General features: G+C 44.5%; 2 protein-coding genes across 2 annotated transcripts in view; one reads left to right on the forward strand and one right to left on the reverse strand.

The window, feature by feature from the left end:
- ENTPD3 (ectonucleoside triphosphate diphosphohydrolase 3) overlaps nt 1-8679 on the reverse strand; it is a 41831-nt gene extending 33152 nt beyond the window's left edge. The window contains exon 1 of the mRNA XM_052695906.1: nt 8588-8679. The gene's annotated coding sequence lies outside the window, so the exon portion shown is untranslated. The remainder of the gene's footprint in view (nt 1-8587) is intronic.
- A 42-nt stretch (nt 8680-8721) lies between these two features.
- Nucleotides 8722-15276, forward strand: GGCT (gamma-glutamylcyclotransferase). Its single transcript, XM_052695941.1, has 4 exons — nt 8722-8869; nt 9919-10064; nt 11934-12069; nt 13836-15276. Exons 1-4 carry the CDS (start codon nt 8756-8758, stop codon nt 13983-13985), a joined length of 546 nt encoding a protein of 181 aa, XP_052551901.1. The 5' UTR covers nt 8722-8755; the 3' UTR covers nt 13986-15276.
- The last annotated feature ends 370 nt before the right edge of the window (nt 15277-15646 follow it).

The raw sequence follows: 15646 nt of genomic DNA on the forward strand, positions 1-15646 counted from the left end.
GACATAGAGGTGATCTGTAACAGCCAGCACAGCTTCACCAAGAGCAGATAGGAGGGAAACAGACATTTTTACATGGTCTGGTAGTAATAGTACACTGGGGAACGGCTTTAAACTAAAGGAGGAGAGATTTAGATTAGATGTCAGGAGGAAATTCTTTACTCAGAGGCTGGTGAGCCCCAGCTACCCAAAGAAGCTGTGGTGCCCCATCCCTGGAGGTGCTCAAGGCCAGGTGGCAGCCCTGCCCATGGCAGGGGGTTGAAACTGGGTGGGCTTTAAGGTAGCTTCCAACCCAAACCATTCTATGTTCTATGATTCTGTGCTGTCTCGTTCCTCTCCCTCTCTAAACAGAACAGATTGTGGCACCATCCTACAAACACTGGTGAACAAAGATTAGATTCTTCGGCCTTGGTCAGTCAAGAGCACAGGATCTGCGACAGCAGAATTGGGTGCTGGAGAAATATCACACAAATGAGAGGCTTCACAATCACTGCTTGATGGAAATGATCCTTTGGAACAATACAAAGCATCATTTAGTGTTCCAGTGGGAAGTTAAAAGGATGATTAGGCTACTCTCTGGAAAAGGTACGTAGTTTCACATATGAAGTGTGTCAGGATGATAGGCAATTTTGTACTGCTTATATTAGAAGGCAGATTCTAGTCTTCTTCCTCAATTGCAAGAATGATTAAATTCTAAGCCAATAAAACAAGATAGTAAGTACTTTGCTTGTTTGAATGTGCCCTTTAAAAATTATGTATCATCACAATCATCAGACTGGTGAATGCTTACCAAATGCTCCTCTTTTTGCTGTTGGTGGTCAGAGAGCTCCTGGGGCTCTGGCATTCACACCCCAGCTGCTCAGTCCCACTCCTGTTGGGAGCTAGATGTGTCTGGGCAGCAGAGAAACAGCTGGTGTGAGGTGTTCAGGAGAATAGCAAACCAGAAGAGAAGGACACCCCCCACCCCTTCTTCCTTGCTACCTCTGAGCCAGCTGCTGGCCACAGGGCTGGAAGGCAGATGGGCAGGTTGCCATGCCCTTCCAGGGTCACCCCTCTTAGGGAAGTGAATAGCACTGCTTTCACATTCTCCTCCGCTTAAAGCCCTGCTTGCACAAGCCATCCCAAACAAAAAACAGCTTTTTTTCAGGTAACACCATTTTGTATGGAGTGGGAGTTTGAGCAGAAATGGAGAAACAGTCCAGACTTGGGCTATAGCTGCAGGAAAATATCTTCATCCTCATGAGACTTTGGTTATAACCACATTTTCACATTAGCAAGCTATTTAAAGAAAAAGAGCAATCTCTCTCATGCTCAGCTCTGGTCTCCTACTTTGTATTCCAGCCAGGAAGTGCCTGATAAAGGCTCAGTATTTTTCCATGAATTAGGATGCCTTAATTAGTAGAGACAGCTAACTTAAATTAGCCGTAGGAGCAGGTACAACCCTCAAGAGAGCAAAGAACAATGACTGCAGTACAGTCAGAACAGCATGAGGAGAAGTTCTGTCTTTGGAAAGACATTCATCCAGGCAGAGCAAGGCGTCATTGAATATGCAGCTGGTCACTTAGGAGCACCCATTTTTGGGGGCGACGACAGGATGGCATGCTGTACTTTCCCTAGCTCCAAGTCAGGGGGCACAAGCAGTTATTTCTATTTCTTCCCTTCTTGCACCACCCAGAGGCACTACGCTGGGTGCAAGCCCAGTGTGCTGAGGGCACACACCAACGTGGTTCCCCCTACACATCAGCACATGGAGCATGGGTGGGAGTTGAGGCCAGAAGCCTGCAGAGGAGCAGGAGATCCAGGGTGGGTCCTATGAAAAATCAGCTGGTTCATGATTCAGAAATGGGCAAAAGGCCCTTTGAAAGAGGCCAGCTGGACAATGAAATGTATTTTCCTTATCATTTGCATTACCACACTTTTATCCACAAAGATGGACATGGGGAAGATAAGATGCAAATTTTGATCAGCAATTGTGATTGTTCTATCAGCAGCTCTACACTTGAAACTCTCTGAGTGCTTATTGCTGCGGGAAGAACTTGTTCTGCAGAACAGATATGGCAGTCTGCAGGTGCAAACAAATCTGCAGGTATAGCAACATGCCAGCAGAATGGGCTGTGGAAGGGTTTAGATGCTCTAGATACAAATCAAAAGTGCTCACTTAAGAGAAAATTGTTCCTGAAAACTAAAACTGCTGGAGCCAGATGGAGTCCTTATCACTGGCACAGATGCATAAGTAACAGCTGCCCTAAACTCTCTAGCTATTGAAGCAATGGCAGCAGCTTTTTGTCCTTGTACAAACAGCTGCAGCTGGACATTGTTTGCAAGGTCACAATTTATTTATTTCTCCTGCATTATTCTCTCCCATCAGTTGTGAAGCAGGGCCCCAAGCCACTGACTTGGACTACTTGTGACTATGCCTCCTTTTCTCATCCAAGAAATAAACTAAAAGACCACATCACTCTGGCCCAGCAGGAGCAGAGGTTCACTAGTGCATGTGAGACAGACAGCAGATTAAATTTAGCTCTGGAGTTCAGCTGATCTACTTTCTTCTAAGAAGCACATCAGAAAAGGGACATTGAAAACACGCTTGCAAAAGTCTCTGTGGGGTAACTCCTCTCCATGCAAATAAGGATGCTGTGTTCCCTACCTTGCCCCTATCAGCTCTGCCTGGGACACCTCACTCACCACTCAAAAAATCCCAAAGAACTGGCCAGTCTCGGTGCGAGGTTTTTTAATGTGAGGACATTTTTAACACATTTTTCAGTTCCTTTTTCAGGATATCTGGATTGATGTGTGGGTTTTTTTAGCTCTTGTGTTCTAAAAAGGTAATCTCTTGAAAAGCCTGACTGCTAGTAAATACATCAGGATGGCCTCTTCAAGAAAACGATTAAGCAATTACAGTGAAAGATATTAAAATAAGGTTTCAGCAATACCACGAGATTGATTTGAGGGTGTTACAGGAAGCTGAGACCTGCTGTTCTATGATGAATGAGTTCCCTGAGAAAACCCAGTAAGAGACCATAACATAATCACATAATGGAATTGTTCTTGAAAAATCACTTGCTCTGGGATTTGGAAATCAGCGGCCCCCAGTGACCTTGCATCTGACTTCTCTGTTCATGATCTAGGAAAAGAAAAGGTCGACAGCGACAACCAGTAAACAACAAAAGGCCTCCAGCTGAAGTAGACACAAGGCAATGTCAGGTTTTTGAGCCTGTGGAGAACTCAGATGGGACGAGATCTGATTAGAGACCTTGAGCAAGATGTTGTTGGCTATCTAAGTAACAGGTCTAATGAGTCATCTATCAGCAGGGAGAGATAAGGGAAGGGCAAGCACAACCAAAGGAAAACTGGACTTTACTGATGTGTTGTATGGTCATATGAGAAGTCCACATGGCGCCTCAGACTTAAACGTCAGCCAAGGCTATAAAACCAATAGTGCAAATTGATCCTTTCTACCCCTAAATGAGAGTGGTTACAGCATCCCATAAGTCACATCCTCTGGGGTCACTGGTAGGGCAGCTCTTGTGGTTGCAAGCAGATAGGAATTCTGCTTTTCTCCATGAAAACAAAAGCATGCAAGGGGACCTGGAAAGGCTGGCAGTGGCAGTAGCTCCAGAAGGGATTGGTCTCATGCATAAATGAACTGAGCACTCTGTCCCCTATGACAGAAACCTTCATAGACCAAAAATTGTGCCCAGAATCACAGAGTTGTAGGGGTTAGAAGGGACCTCTGGAGATCACAAACCTCTTGCTGAAGCAATTTCCATATAGAAGATCACACAGGAAGGTGCCCAGGTACATCTTGAATATCTCCAGAGAAGGAGATTCTGCTAGCTCTCTGCACAGCCTGTTCCAGTGCTGCATCACACTCACAGTAAAGAAGTTCTTCCTCGTGTTCATATGAAACTTCCTGTGTTGCAGTTTTTGCTTGTTTCCCCTTGTCCTGTCACTGGGGACTACCAAAGAGAGCCTGGTCCCATCCACTTGATTCCTGTACTGTAGGTATTTATAAGTGTTGATATGATCACTTCAAATATTACTTCCTGCAGCTTTGTACAGGACAGAAAGCTGTGGCAGACAGCTCACATATGGTGAGCATCCATGAAACAAACTGCAAGCAGAGAAGTTACAGCTCAGAAATTTCTGTGCGTCCAACCATGCAGCCTCCCCAGCCATGGCAATATGGATAGCCTGCATTTGCAGTGCTATCCACAGGATTCAGCCACCTCTGCCACAGCGTGATGGAGCTAAGGCTGCTTTAAATGACCCAATTTTCAGACCGTGTGCATATCATACTGAAGTACAGTCTCAACTCCAGCCTTATGCATTGGTCACCCAGCACCAGCTTTTGAGAAGCTTTGATTGGTTACAGAGCAGAAACCTTCAGCTTGAATTCCACGGCCAAAACTGAAGGGGTAACTATTGTGCTTAAAGCAAGTACTAAATCTCTTTGTTCAGTCCAATCCAGACAGGGACAAAAACAGTGATGTCTGCCTGTTCTGGCTTTTCCTGCAAACCACGCCTGGTCTTACAGTCGCTCGTATTCCCTGTGGAGCAAGAGTGGCACCTGGTGGTCAGATGCCCTTAGCACTCATAAAAAACTTTTTTCTTTCTTTTCTTTTTCTTCCCAATTGAATGCAGTGAAACGTCAGAGGAGCACTTTGTATAACGCAGTCCTGACTGGCCCGATCAGTGACAACTGCTACCTGCAATTATTCATGTACCTCACTGTTTTCCAGCACAAGCAGCACCAACTGACATTCCCACAAAACATCAGCTGCACAGATGATCCTCCCTCCCTACATCGCAATTCTCCTGTGAGTCGTAAGGAAGGAATGAGGACCTGCCCTGTCTTACTGAAAAGATTTTTTTTCCTGACTGCTTGGAAAAATAAAAATGAATCGGGGCTTCCTATGAGGGCAGAGATGAAATAAGCCTATTTCAAGCAGCTACCAAATGTGCATCCCTAGAGATGCTTAGGGCCACATGTGTCATGGAAGAAAATGTTGTTATTCTCCTGTTTATCAGCCATTCTATGCCTCATTGGGACGGGACTTCTGTAAGTCCCTGCACTCTGCAAACCCTGTAAATAATAGATGTGATCTGGGACTGAATTTATGCCACGAGTGCTCCTCACATCAATGACACTCATCTGGCAAGAAGTTCTGATGCAGAAGAGCTCTGTCTGAGGAACAAGCCCACACAAAGCACTGAATCTCAGACATCTGAGCTTTGGATTCATATCTTGCTGCCCAGTGATTATTGTATGGCTCATTACAAATTGGAGACTGAGAGGTTATCCCCTTAGATCCGCCTTCACCTGTTTGAGATCTATTTTTTGCCCCACTGCTCCTTTTCTACAACTCACACAAGATGGAGACATCGAGATTGGTAGATTCCTGCAGGTGTGGCAGGAACTGCCCAGAAGTGGCTGGGATGAGCACCAAAGGATGTGTGTAACAGTAGCATAGTCACTGCACTTACACAGTAAAACAGACTAGAGCATCAAGGACTGTATGAAACAAAATCCAGCTCTCCATAGCTGCTGTTCAGCAAAGAAATGATGAGAGCATGGATGAAGCCATTATACAGCGATTACCAAAACAAAGCTCTCAATGGCTGGTTTTCCTGTGTGCCAGGCTCATGGTCCTGAGTACCATAACTGCACTCAGAAGGAGAAATTCACCTGTTGGGCAACTTTCTGTGAGCCATCAATTTTAATGAAGATCTGCAGGTGCAGCCTGTGGATGGCTTCTCTGCCTTTTATACCCAAGATGTCACAAATGTGACAATTCATGATGTATCTTATAAAGAAAGCAAAGCAGTGTTAGCACCCTTCCCTCCAGAAGGCATTTTCTCCTGTCCTGCTCAAAGGGATGCCTTCCACCAGGACATAACTGTCTTCATAGCTTAAGAAGCACCATGATACTGCTTTGTGGAAAGCATGTGGCTACAAGACATGACCCCACAAAGGGGCTGGAGCCACACAATGTCTTCTGCAGGCTGAAGGTTAACAGCACAGAAGTGCTTACAGACAGGAAAGCACAAAAGAAGAAGTACAGAACTAGGTCATGTGAAAGCTGATGTAATTTTTGGCAAGGTCTTTAAACCAGTTGCTGAAGTCACACACCTGCAAGTACCTGCAGTACTGAACGGAGCAGAATGTGTGCACAAGTCAAAATGACTAAATTAGCTGCATGCCATGACTGCACACACTGGGATCTGTTTGCAAAAGCAGTCTCCCCATTTTCACATCTCCAGATTTCAAGCACATTATCTTCTTAGCTTTTTTTTGTTTGTTTGTTTTTAATAGCTCCCATATGTTTTGCCTCTACAAGAGTCTGAAGGAACTCAAGAAACTCATCATGGTCTACATGCACAAACCCAGGTTCCAGGAGATGCACACCCTCCTCTTCCCCATATAGGAATAAGCCTCACGGCCCTCCCTCTTTGCTTGCTCCCCACGCTGAATGGTGCAGACCTGCAGATACCTCAGAACCACACTGAGCGTGTAGCAGCCAGGGAGAGCTCTGCGCTGCTCAGCATGGGCCCCAAGCTTGCTTTGGCTCTGGCCACAGCCGAGACAAGGCAGGTGGAAGCATGCACAGACACAGGCACTGTAACAGTTCATTTCCCCTAAATGATCACATGTGTTATTTGCAGAAATGTGAAAACAGAACTGCACAATGAATGACGGATACTCCCCCTGGTCAGAGCTGTCAGGAGCCCCAGGCTGCTCTATTGTGCAGGACAGGAGGCTGTGCTCACAGGATTTTATGGTCTCTATTTTATAGGGAAGGAACAAGCACAGCAACACCACAACATTTACAAAATGATTGTAAAATCATTTGCATTCATTCGCATGAACATAAAATCTTGGCAGCCCCCCAGACCTTGCACATCATATCAAGAAGCTATCACAGCCATAATAACTGCCTTGCAGCAAATAGGGACCATTTCACTGATATTCTAATTGCAGAGCACATCCTGCCAGGGCTCCTGGGGGAGGAGGAGAGGAAAACTGTGGGGAGGACTGCACAAGTGGTTCATTTGCATCAGATGCCCTTATTATTCCTCCAAGTTCTTACTTTTTGAGTATTAATTAAGGCTCACGCTGTGACAGCCAGGAGGCAGGCAGGCACACTGAAGGACTGCCACATATTTCAGCAGGTTTCACTTATCCCACTGCCTAACACTTTTTTCAGGTCCCTAAAATCCTAAGTAGGATATGAGGGGACTCAGGAGTAAATTCTGCTTAGGGATAAAAATCTGATGGGAATAAAATCCTACTTTTGTACAAATAACCCTCCTGATCTCCTCCATGGACAATGTAGAACACCAGTGGGCATCCAGAACTCTCTTCTGCACCCAATCCTTGGGAGCCTCCCAAATATGAGACATGCTCCTGACTGCTTGCTGTGCGCGGGGTTTGCTTTTACAGCAAGGGGAAACAGTGCCTTGGGGCAGCAGATAGATTAGCACAGGGCTTGTGTCAGTGTCTCTGACACTAATTTAACTTCAAAAAGCAGGGTCTTTTTTAACAGTCTGCCCTGCATGAAGTCTTGGGTGAGCAGTAGCGTAAAATCTGGTACTACCACCAAAACTCTGCAGGTTTCTGCTCAAATTACGAGAGTTCCTTCCACCCTTTTTTTCTTTTTTTTTTACTCCCCAATGGGAAACACGCAGTTTTTTGTTGTGTTCACACTGCCATCATTGGATGTACAGCAGCAGGAAGGCTTGCAAATCTGTTCCTTCAGACCAAGTACCATCCTTTTCTCCTGCTCAGTTATATCCTGAGCTGTGCCACATCCTGGTGTCATGGAGAGAAGATACAGGGAATTCAGGGGCTAATTCCTAATTAGCACAGTCCTTTGTGTGTTTTGACCAGTCTGGAAAACCTGCTGTGCTGTCAGTGAGATTAACAGTTAACACTCCCTCTTTTAAATTATATTTTGCAGCCATAGTGACACCATTGCCTGTGGGCTTAAGTGAACAGCTGGGCTCTACCAATTATATTTTCATAGAATCACAGAATGGTTTGGGTTGGAAGGGACCCACCCAGGCCCAACCCCCAGCCATGGGCAGGGCTGCCACCCAACAGCTCAGCTGCCCAGGGCCCCATCCAACCCTGCCTTGAGTGCCTCCAGGGATGGGGCACCACAGCCTCTCTGGGCAGCTGTGCCAGGGCCTCACTGCCCTCTGAGTGAAGAATTATTAACATCTAACCTAAATTTCCTGTGTTGGGAAACTTAGCTTGTCCCATCACTGCCTGCCTGTGTAAAAAGTCACTCTCTCTTGCTTACAAGCTCCCTTCAAGTACTGAAGGCTGCAGTGGAGTCTCCTCACAGCCCTCTCTTCCCCAGACTGCACAACCCCCGCTCCCTCAGCCTTTCTTCACAAGAGAGGTGCTCCAGCCCTCTCATCATCTTTGCTGCCCTCCTCTGGACACGCTCCAACAGCTCTGCATCCTTCTTGTGCCGAGGCCCCAGACCTGGACGCAGTACTCCAGATGGGACCCCACGAGGGCAGACCAGAGAATCGCATCCCTCCCCTGCCGGCCACCCCGTGCAGACGCAGCCCAGCTCACCGTCGGCCTTCCGGACCGCCGGCACGTCACTACCTCTCGGCGCGAAGCACGGCGGCGCGAGGGCTGCCAGCCAATGGCGGGCGGCGCTGAGGGGAAGAGCCGCCCAGGCAGCCGGCGCGGGGCGGGCGCCGCAGGAGGGGCGCGTGGGGCCGGGCCGAGAGCGGGGCGATGGAGGCGGGCGAGGATCGCGTGCTGTACTTCGCTTACGGCAGCAATCTGCTGCGAGAGCGGCTGCTGCTGCGCAACCCTTCGGCGGCGCTCTGCGCCCGGGGCCGCCTGCAGGTGCGTGCGGGGCGGGCGGCGGGGGGAGCGGTTTGTGAGCGCGGAGCGGCTCTTCGGGAGCGCAACCCCGAGGCTGCCCTGCGAGCAGCAGCCGGCTTCAGCTGCGTGCTTCCCTGCCTGCGGGGCCTTGTCCAGGGTCCTTACAGCACAGCAGCGCTGATCAGAGCCCTGATACGTACAAGTAAAGCTGGGCGGCTGCATAAGTTTTTTTTTTTTGGTTGTGTTGCTGTTTCGAATTTTTTTTTAATTTTTTTTGTCTTTGCCACTTTGTTTTATTTTCTTATTGCTCAGGAAGTCTTCCTTAAAGCTCTCTTCTTTCCTGCTAGGAAAGGGCTACGCATTGTCTAACAAGTCGGAATGAAACTCTGACCTCTGTGAGATCAGGTGTGAAATGACCCTGGGAAAATGCAAGAACAAGTTGTTCTATTTTGCCTCTATGGCAACATTCGGTATTAGCTGTAAGAAAAAAAGCACTTGGTTTCTGAAGCAATATTTTGACTTGCAGTACTTGCATGGGGTTGGAGACAGCTGGCATTTAAGATCCCTTCCAACCCAATCCATTCTGTGAGTAAGGCTTGGTCAAGCAGACATGTGTCTCGACATAAAAATACCCAGGAATGTTCCAACTGAGCGATGAAACAGCATAAAACATGAGAAAATACACAAATGGTATCTTATGCCTGGGCACCTCTGTTACAGAATGAGGAAAAGGCCCAAAGCTCTGTGTCTTGGAAGCTTCATTATTACCTCTTTTCTTACAGCACTAGAAATGTTTGGTTAGTAGTTAGGTGTCTGCAAATGCGACTTCTGCCGGCAGTGTTTTCTGGCAGACCTCTCTCCCCTTTGTCCCTTTTCATCCTGCAGAGATGGAAAAGGCTGACTTCTGCCCCTTTGAGACCCTGCCTTTGGGACTATCACTTCTTCTTCCCATAGCTCCAGATGGCTTCTTGCAGGCTGTGCTTCAGCTGCCCCTATTGCATCAAGAACAGATCACAGCCCCTATCTTAAGCAAAGTAGAAATTCATTGTCTGCATTGGTTTCATTTGCAGGATTTTAAGCTCACTTTTGGCCATCATCAAGGCAGGACAAGTTCTGTCTGGCATGGAGGTACAGCTACCATTGTTCAGAGCCCTGGAGACGAAGTGTGGGGAATAGTGTGGAAATTGAACGCTAGCAATATAAGTTCACTGGATAAGTAGGTGACTTAACTTCACTGTCTTCTATTACTTTAGAGAGCAATTCAAAAGTAATAGGTAACTTTCTGTGACAAGCAGTGTGGAAGCTTTTGCTGCAATCAAGAAGATGCTTTGGATTTTAATATGTGCATATCACTCCATTGTATGTGTTTATTTTTTTTGCATTGTATGCTTTTAAAGTATTTGAGATTAAAATAGCTTTGTTTTCAAGTAAAAACTACGTTAGGGATATTTTAGTAAAGTATGGATGTTGATTTGGAGCTGATACATTGGGCAGGTTACACTTCTTTTTTTTTAAACTCCTTTCCTCAGAATATTCTGTTCCATAAATGCCTCTAAACTTTGTCCTTAAGGAAGATCCAGGCAGGGAGCTGGGGCAGTATTGTTTCTCCCTTTAAAAGGGAGAGGTTCTGTGCACCATCACAGTGCATGGTGCATGGTGGAGGAGAATGTTCTGCCTGTATTCAGTAATTAAGACAAAGGCAGTCTGAGCAAGTTGTTCCCAACCTGTACTCAGGTTAGAGAGTCTGGAAGACCATCTGGGTAAACAGATGAAGGAGTAGCAAAACTTCCTGCAGGGCCCAAGGAAGGACTTCACTTCTGGTGCAAGAGGATCCTTTGTTCAAAGCAGTTCGTTACTGTCATATAACTGTAGCAGTGGGCTAGTGAGGATAAAGAAGCAAGGCATATTAAGCTAGGTAAAAGCATTCGGCTAACATAGTTCTCCTGCTTCTGGTACTATAGCAACCTTCGTTGTGACTGCACTGTGCTACATAGGTATGTTCTTATAATCTTGGCTATGAAATTTGAAGCTCCAACTTGCTTTTCATTGCCTACAGTGAAGCTGGAAGATAACAAACTATTGACTGATAATGAGAAGGGGCACAGTCAGCACTCTCATGTCCTGTTTGGGAGTGCTAGTCCCAGAGAAGGCATCTAGGTAGCATGCTCCTGGCTGGAGGGAGCTTCACAAGTCCCTGCTTTCTTATCTACCTGGTTCCCCGTAGGCTAGGGATGGAATTGCAGATTCCTGACTTTTTTTAGAGAAAGAATATCCTTTAATATTAGCTAAGATGCTAGAGACTTAAGTGCTATAACTTCACCAAAAAGGCATTAAGTTTTTCCTAGCTACCTCACTGGTTCCAAGAATGTGAACTGGAAATGGATGAAAATAGGATGTATTCTTGCCTTTTGTAATGATAGTAGAACCTGTGAATATCCTGAGTTGGAATAAACCCACAAGGATCATCAAATCTAGCTTCTGGCTCCATATAGGACTACCAAAAAATTAAACCTGAAAGCACTGTCCTAACTCTTCTTGAACTCTGTATTCAGACATCCATTGGTAGCTAAATGCTAAAGGTTAAAATCAAAAGGTAGCTCTGGTTTTGTACTTGCTTTTAATTTCCTAAGGCAGCATGATTTTACTAGTTAGAAAAACTATATCTATATCTATCTATCTATATATATATATATGTCCTGAATTAACTGTTTGTTACTGTACAAGTCTTGCACAAATTAAAGGTTGTCTTGGATTATTCACTTTGGAACGTTCATTGCAAGAGTTGTGCCAGTTTCTTCTTAATCAAATGTAACACAGTGGCAAGATACAACTTTGCAAATGTCTAATTATTTGTAATCTGATAATCTTGATTGAGTTTCTCTTGTAGATTACCAGACTTGCACAGTAATGAAAGTAATTTGCACAAAAGTACTGTATTATGTTTTGCTTTATTTCTTTAAGTTAGATAACTGCGCAGATCAGTGTTCTGAATTATTATGCTAAATGTATAGGTTTAATTGCACAGTTTGAAAGATGTTACTCCACATTGATTATTAGGCATGAAAGGAATATATGTCGTTTTTAGGCAAGAGGGAGTTGAAGATGGCATTTATGTCCCAATAGAAGTTAATGTCCATGCTGAAGAAGGAAAGGTTCTGACCTGTCGAAGCTACCAGATGAAGGACTACGTTTGTGGTCCTCCCTCTCCCCAGTATAAAAAGGTGGGTATTGCATCTGGAGAGAGTGAACAGAAATATATAATGCAGCACTTGTGTCCTGTTTAATAAGTACTTTATTGACAGTGGATGAAAGGCATGAGTAATTCTAACGTTAAGGAACAACTTAATCCTTGTGCAATGTACTAGTGTAATGGTGCTTGCAGAACATCATAAAGATGTACTAAATCAGTTTTATTGTCTGCTTTAGTTCTGCTTTGCATGAAGCCTCTATTTAACTCATGAATTAGTGAGACTGACACATGGATTTCCGAAAGATGCCATTTATTTCCAATTTTCTGTTTGGAACTAAAAAATTAAAATATTCCACTTCAGTGGAGCATAGTTCTAGGACAGAGGAAACTTCCATGGGGTGAACACAGTACCTGGCTTGTAGTCTAGCTATCTTCTAGTACATAGGTTCACCTGCCTCATTTTACCAGTTGCATCCTGAGTAGATCACAGGTTTCCACCACCACCGTAGGGCACTGCAGGGTTCTCACTTGGTGGCTGGTGAGGCAAAAGTGTTTCAACACTGTTCTGGAACTCGCTGAGTGTAGAGAGACATGATTCAGTCACACAGCAGGCTTGACCTGCTTAGCTTGCGAGATCTGATGAGGACCTAGCCTCAAGTGGCACGACTGCATGTCTGGAATTCTGCAGTTGTTAGCAACTGCAAATAGACACCACTGTAGCATTGTTTTTTTGTTTATGTTTTCTGTTTTCAACCAAAAGCAAAGAAACTGGGCTCAAGTCTGTTATAGCTCACTTTCCTATCTGAACTAAGGAAGTGACTCCCTCAAATCATCTTCTGGGAGCACAGCAAAGACCTGCTTTGCTGCTGCAGGATTTCTTAAGAGAAAGCTTGCGTAGAAAGCAGGCTTTGTTATTTCACAAACTTCCCCCTTCCCCTCCTGCTTCCTGTCAAAACAGATCTTCAGGGCTTTTCAAGGAATCGATTCACTGAGTCTGTTCCTGCACCTGAGCTCTCCCTAGTATGCTGTAAGAGCAGACTTCCAATTTTGGCAACTTTATCCAGTTAAATATTCCTTCCTGCTGTTATCAGGGTAGGTTGTTCTCTACCACCCCACCCCCCCCTCCTCCCACCTCAGCCTGATTTATTTGTTTAAACTAAAGTAACCAGGTAAGAAGGCTAGAAATTTATAAAGGTGACTGCATTTGCATCCATATGTTGTTGTGTACTTCTTGTGGTAAATTAATCACTTCTAGGCACTTCATCCTTGGGTATCCTGGCTGTTCAATGCATGAATGAATATTTGCAATACTGTCAGTTTCTAAAGTCTGTGCATTTATCTCTTTCACTCCTATTTGACAGCTTGCTAGTGAGTCCTTCAAGCCTGGGCTCCTACATCCTTCTCTTTTCCTCTCACAGTCACCAAGTTTCTCTTGAACTGAAAGTTCAGGTTTTCTTTTTTTTTCTTTTTTTTTTTTTAGTGTAGAAGGAAAGCTGCAGTAACAAACAAACAAAGGAATCTGTTTTCACTAAACCAAATATCAATTTCTGTTAATCCTGTAGCCTATCTAGGCATTCACTGTTGTGCTTTGGATTTGATCTGAATAACTGAATGAAAAACTTAATTGTGGACTCTTGAGCATGTTGGTAGCATTTCAAAATCTTAGGTAGCTTTGGTACTCCCTGGTTTTCTCATGTTGCTTTAAGTGGTTCTTTCTGTTTCAGCAAATGTTTGGAGGGATCTGTTTTTATTAACATTACTATTGAAGTCTTTTTTTCCTTTCCTTTTAATCTGTAGGTTATCTGCATGGGTGCAAAACAGAATGGCTTGCCAATTGAGTATCAGAAGAAATTAGAAGCTATTGAAACTAATAACTATGCAGGACCGGTGCCGATCCTAGAAGAAATTGAAGCTACTATTAAAGCAAACAAAGTAAATTTTGCATAGAATAATTCTGTGCTTGCTTGGCCATTCACCTTGAGTTAGATCCTTCTCCTCACTGTGCTGACCAACGGTTTCTTTATTTATCAAGAGAAGAGGAGCTTGCTGTATATCTACAGTAAACTATTAGACATAATTTGCAGTCTGGAGACACACTGACACTGACAACTTCTTCACTTTGTATTTATAGCTTAAGTACATGCAGATCGGTGAATTAGCTTTCTGTAATTCTTATACAGCTCTGCACGCAAATTTGTGCTTTCTGTCCTCTTTACAGACCATTAAAAGAAAAGGCCCATTTTGCTAGCTATTTGCAGCTCAGTTACTCTCTGAGGAATAAGGGCTGCAGGATCAGGCCCTTTGTTCACAAATGTATACACAATTGTCAAGATTTTCAAAGATTTGTTAGAGTCCAGTCTACTCTGCACTCTAAAGCCATACTGAACTTTTTTCTGTGTTCTCACAAAGGCTTAAGCCCAACCTATCTGAAACTGTGGTGTTACTGTTTCCATTTATATTAATTAACAAAAGAGAAATATTTTTAACTATTTCCATGTTTTAAAGTGTTAACCTGAAAGGGGACTCAGGCTTGAAAACGGCATTCAGCAAAGGATCTTACTCGAAGTATAACTGCCTCCCCTTTTCTAATCAGCATAGCTGAATTACTTAGGTACAACCAACAGATTCTAAATAATCATTTTTGGATAATTCTGTGCTTTTTAACTACTTCTCTAACTGTCTTGGTTTTTATCTAGGATTTGCAGATTTCACTGTACTTCAGACCAAATCTCCTGTGAATTAATCCTAGTGCATCTGTGTCGTAGCATTGTTTATTAAACCATAGGTGAACAGACGTTGCCTTTTTCTCACAGCATTGACAATCTCCTGCAAAACTGGTGGCACTTGTAAGGTTTACAGTACTTCTACAGTACTTTACAGTCCATGGTACATGGCAGCCCCTTGTCTGAGGATGACAAAGGAAAACTGGCAACCTGTATGATGTGAAGCTACTGAACATCGGCTTCTCTTCTGTGCCATAAGATATAATCAGTGTCACTGTGTGGCAGCTTAGATGGAAAAAATGAAAAAGTAGCAAATTTACCATGTCTTCTCTGTGTATTTTTTCACTCCTGTGGACTTCTGCCAGGGATGCATGTAGTTGCTGTCCTGATGTCACGTACAACATGAGGGCTGTTCCTAAAGCCGGGCACCACAGATGCTGTAAAACATGGTACTTTTTTGTATTAGCGTTGCCTGGTCTGAACCTGAGTACATAAAAATGCAGTTATCAAACCCCCCCGTGCCTGTGCAATGTGTTCTTTGGGAACTTATTTAAGCTATAAAGTGGGTGATGTGGAAGCATAACTGAAATTTTCTTTGGCTCTTTGTACTTCTCATGGATGCAATTTGCAGTATAGAGGGCAAAAAACAAACGGCCCGGCACCTTAATGCCACAATCGCTTTCTTTGCTTTACCTTTAACGGGCTCCTTGGGCACTTTTAAGTGAGTGTTTTAGCAAGAAAAAAATGGAAAATAATCACCTGGCTGCCCCAGCGGAGGGAACTGATGGTGGGTGCTTGATGGCTCCTGCTGAGGAAAGCGGTGTGAGCCCGTGCAGGACGGGGAAGGGCTGTGCCTCAGGGGAGGAGGAATGGCGGGCTTTGCGA

The sequence above is a fragment of the Tympanuchus pallidicinctus genome, unplaced genomic scaffold (genome assembly GCF_026119805.1).
Source record: "Tympanuchus pallidicinctus isolate F22 unplaced genomic scaffold, pur_lepc_1.0 scaffold3, whole genome shotgun sequence".
NCBI classification, from domain to species: Eukaryota; Metazoa; Chordata; class Aves; order Galliformes; family Phasianidae; genus Tympanuchus; species Tympanuchus pallidicinctus.

Bases quoted from the DNA above. Each gene is read 5' to 3' on its own strand.
- GGCT (XM_052695941.1), top strand. From the start codon at position 8,756: ATGGAGGCGGGCGAGGATCGCGTGCTGTACTTCGCTTACGGCAGCAAT. The intron at 8,870-9,918 runs GTGCGTGCGGGG...TTTCATTTGCAG, and splicing joins GCGCCCGGGGCCGCCTGCAG to GATTTTAAGCTCACTTTTGG. The intron at 12,070-13,835 runs GTGGGTATTGCA...TTTAATCTGTAG, and splicing joins CCTCTCCCCAGTATAAAAAG to GTTATCTGCATGGGTGCAAA.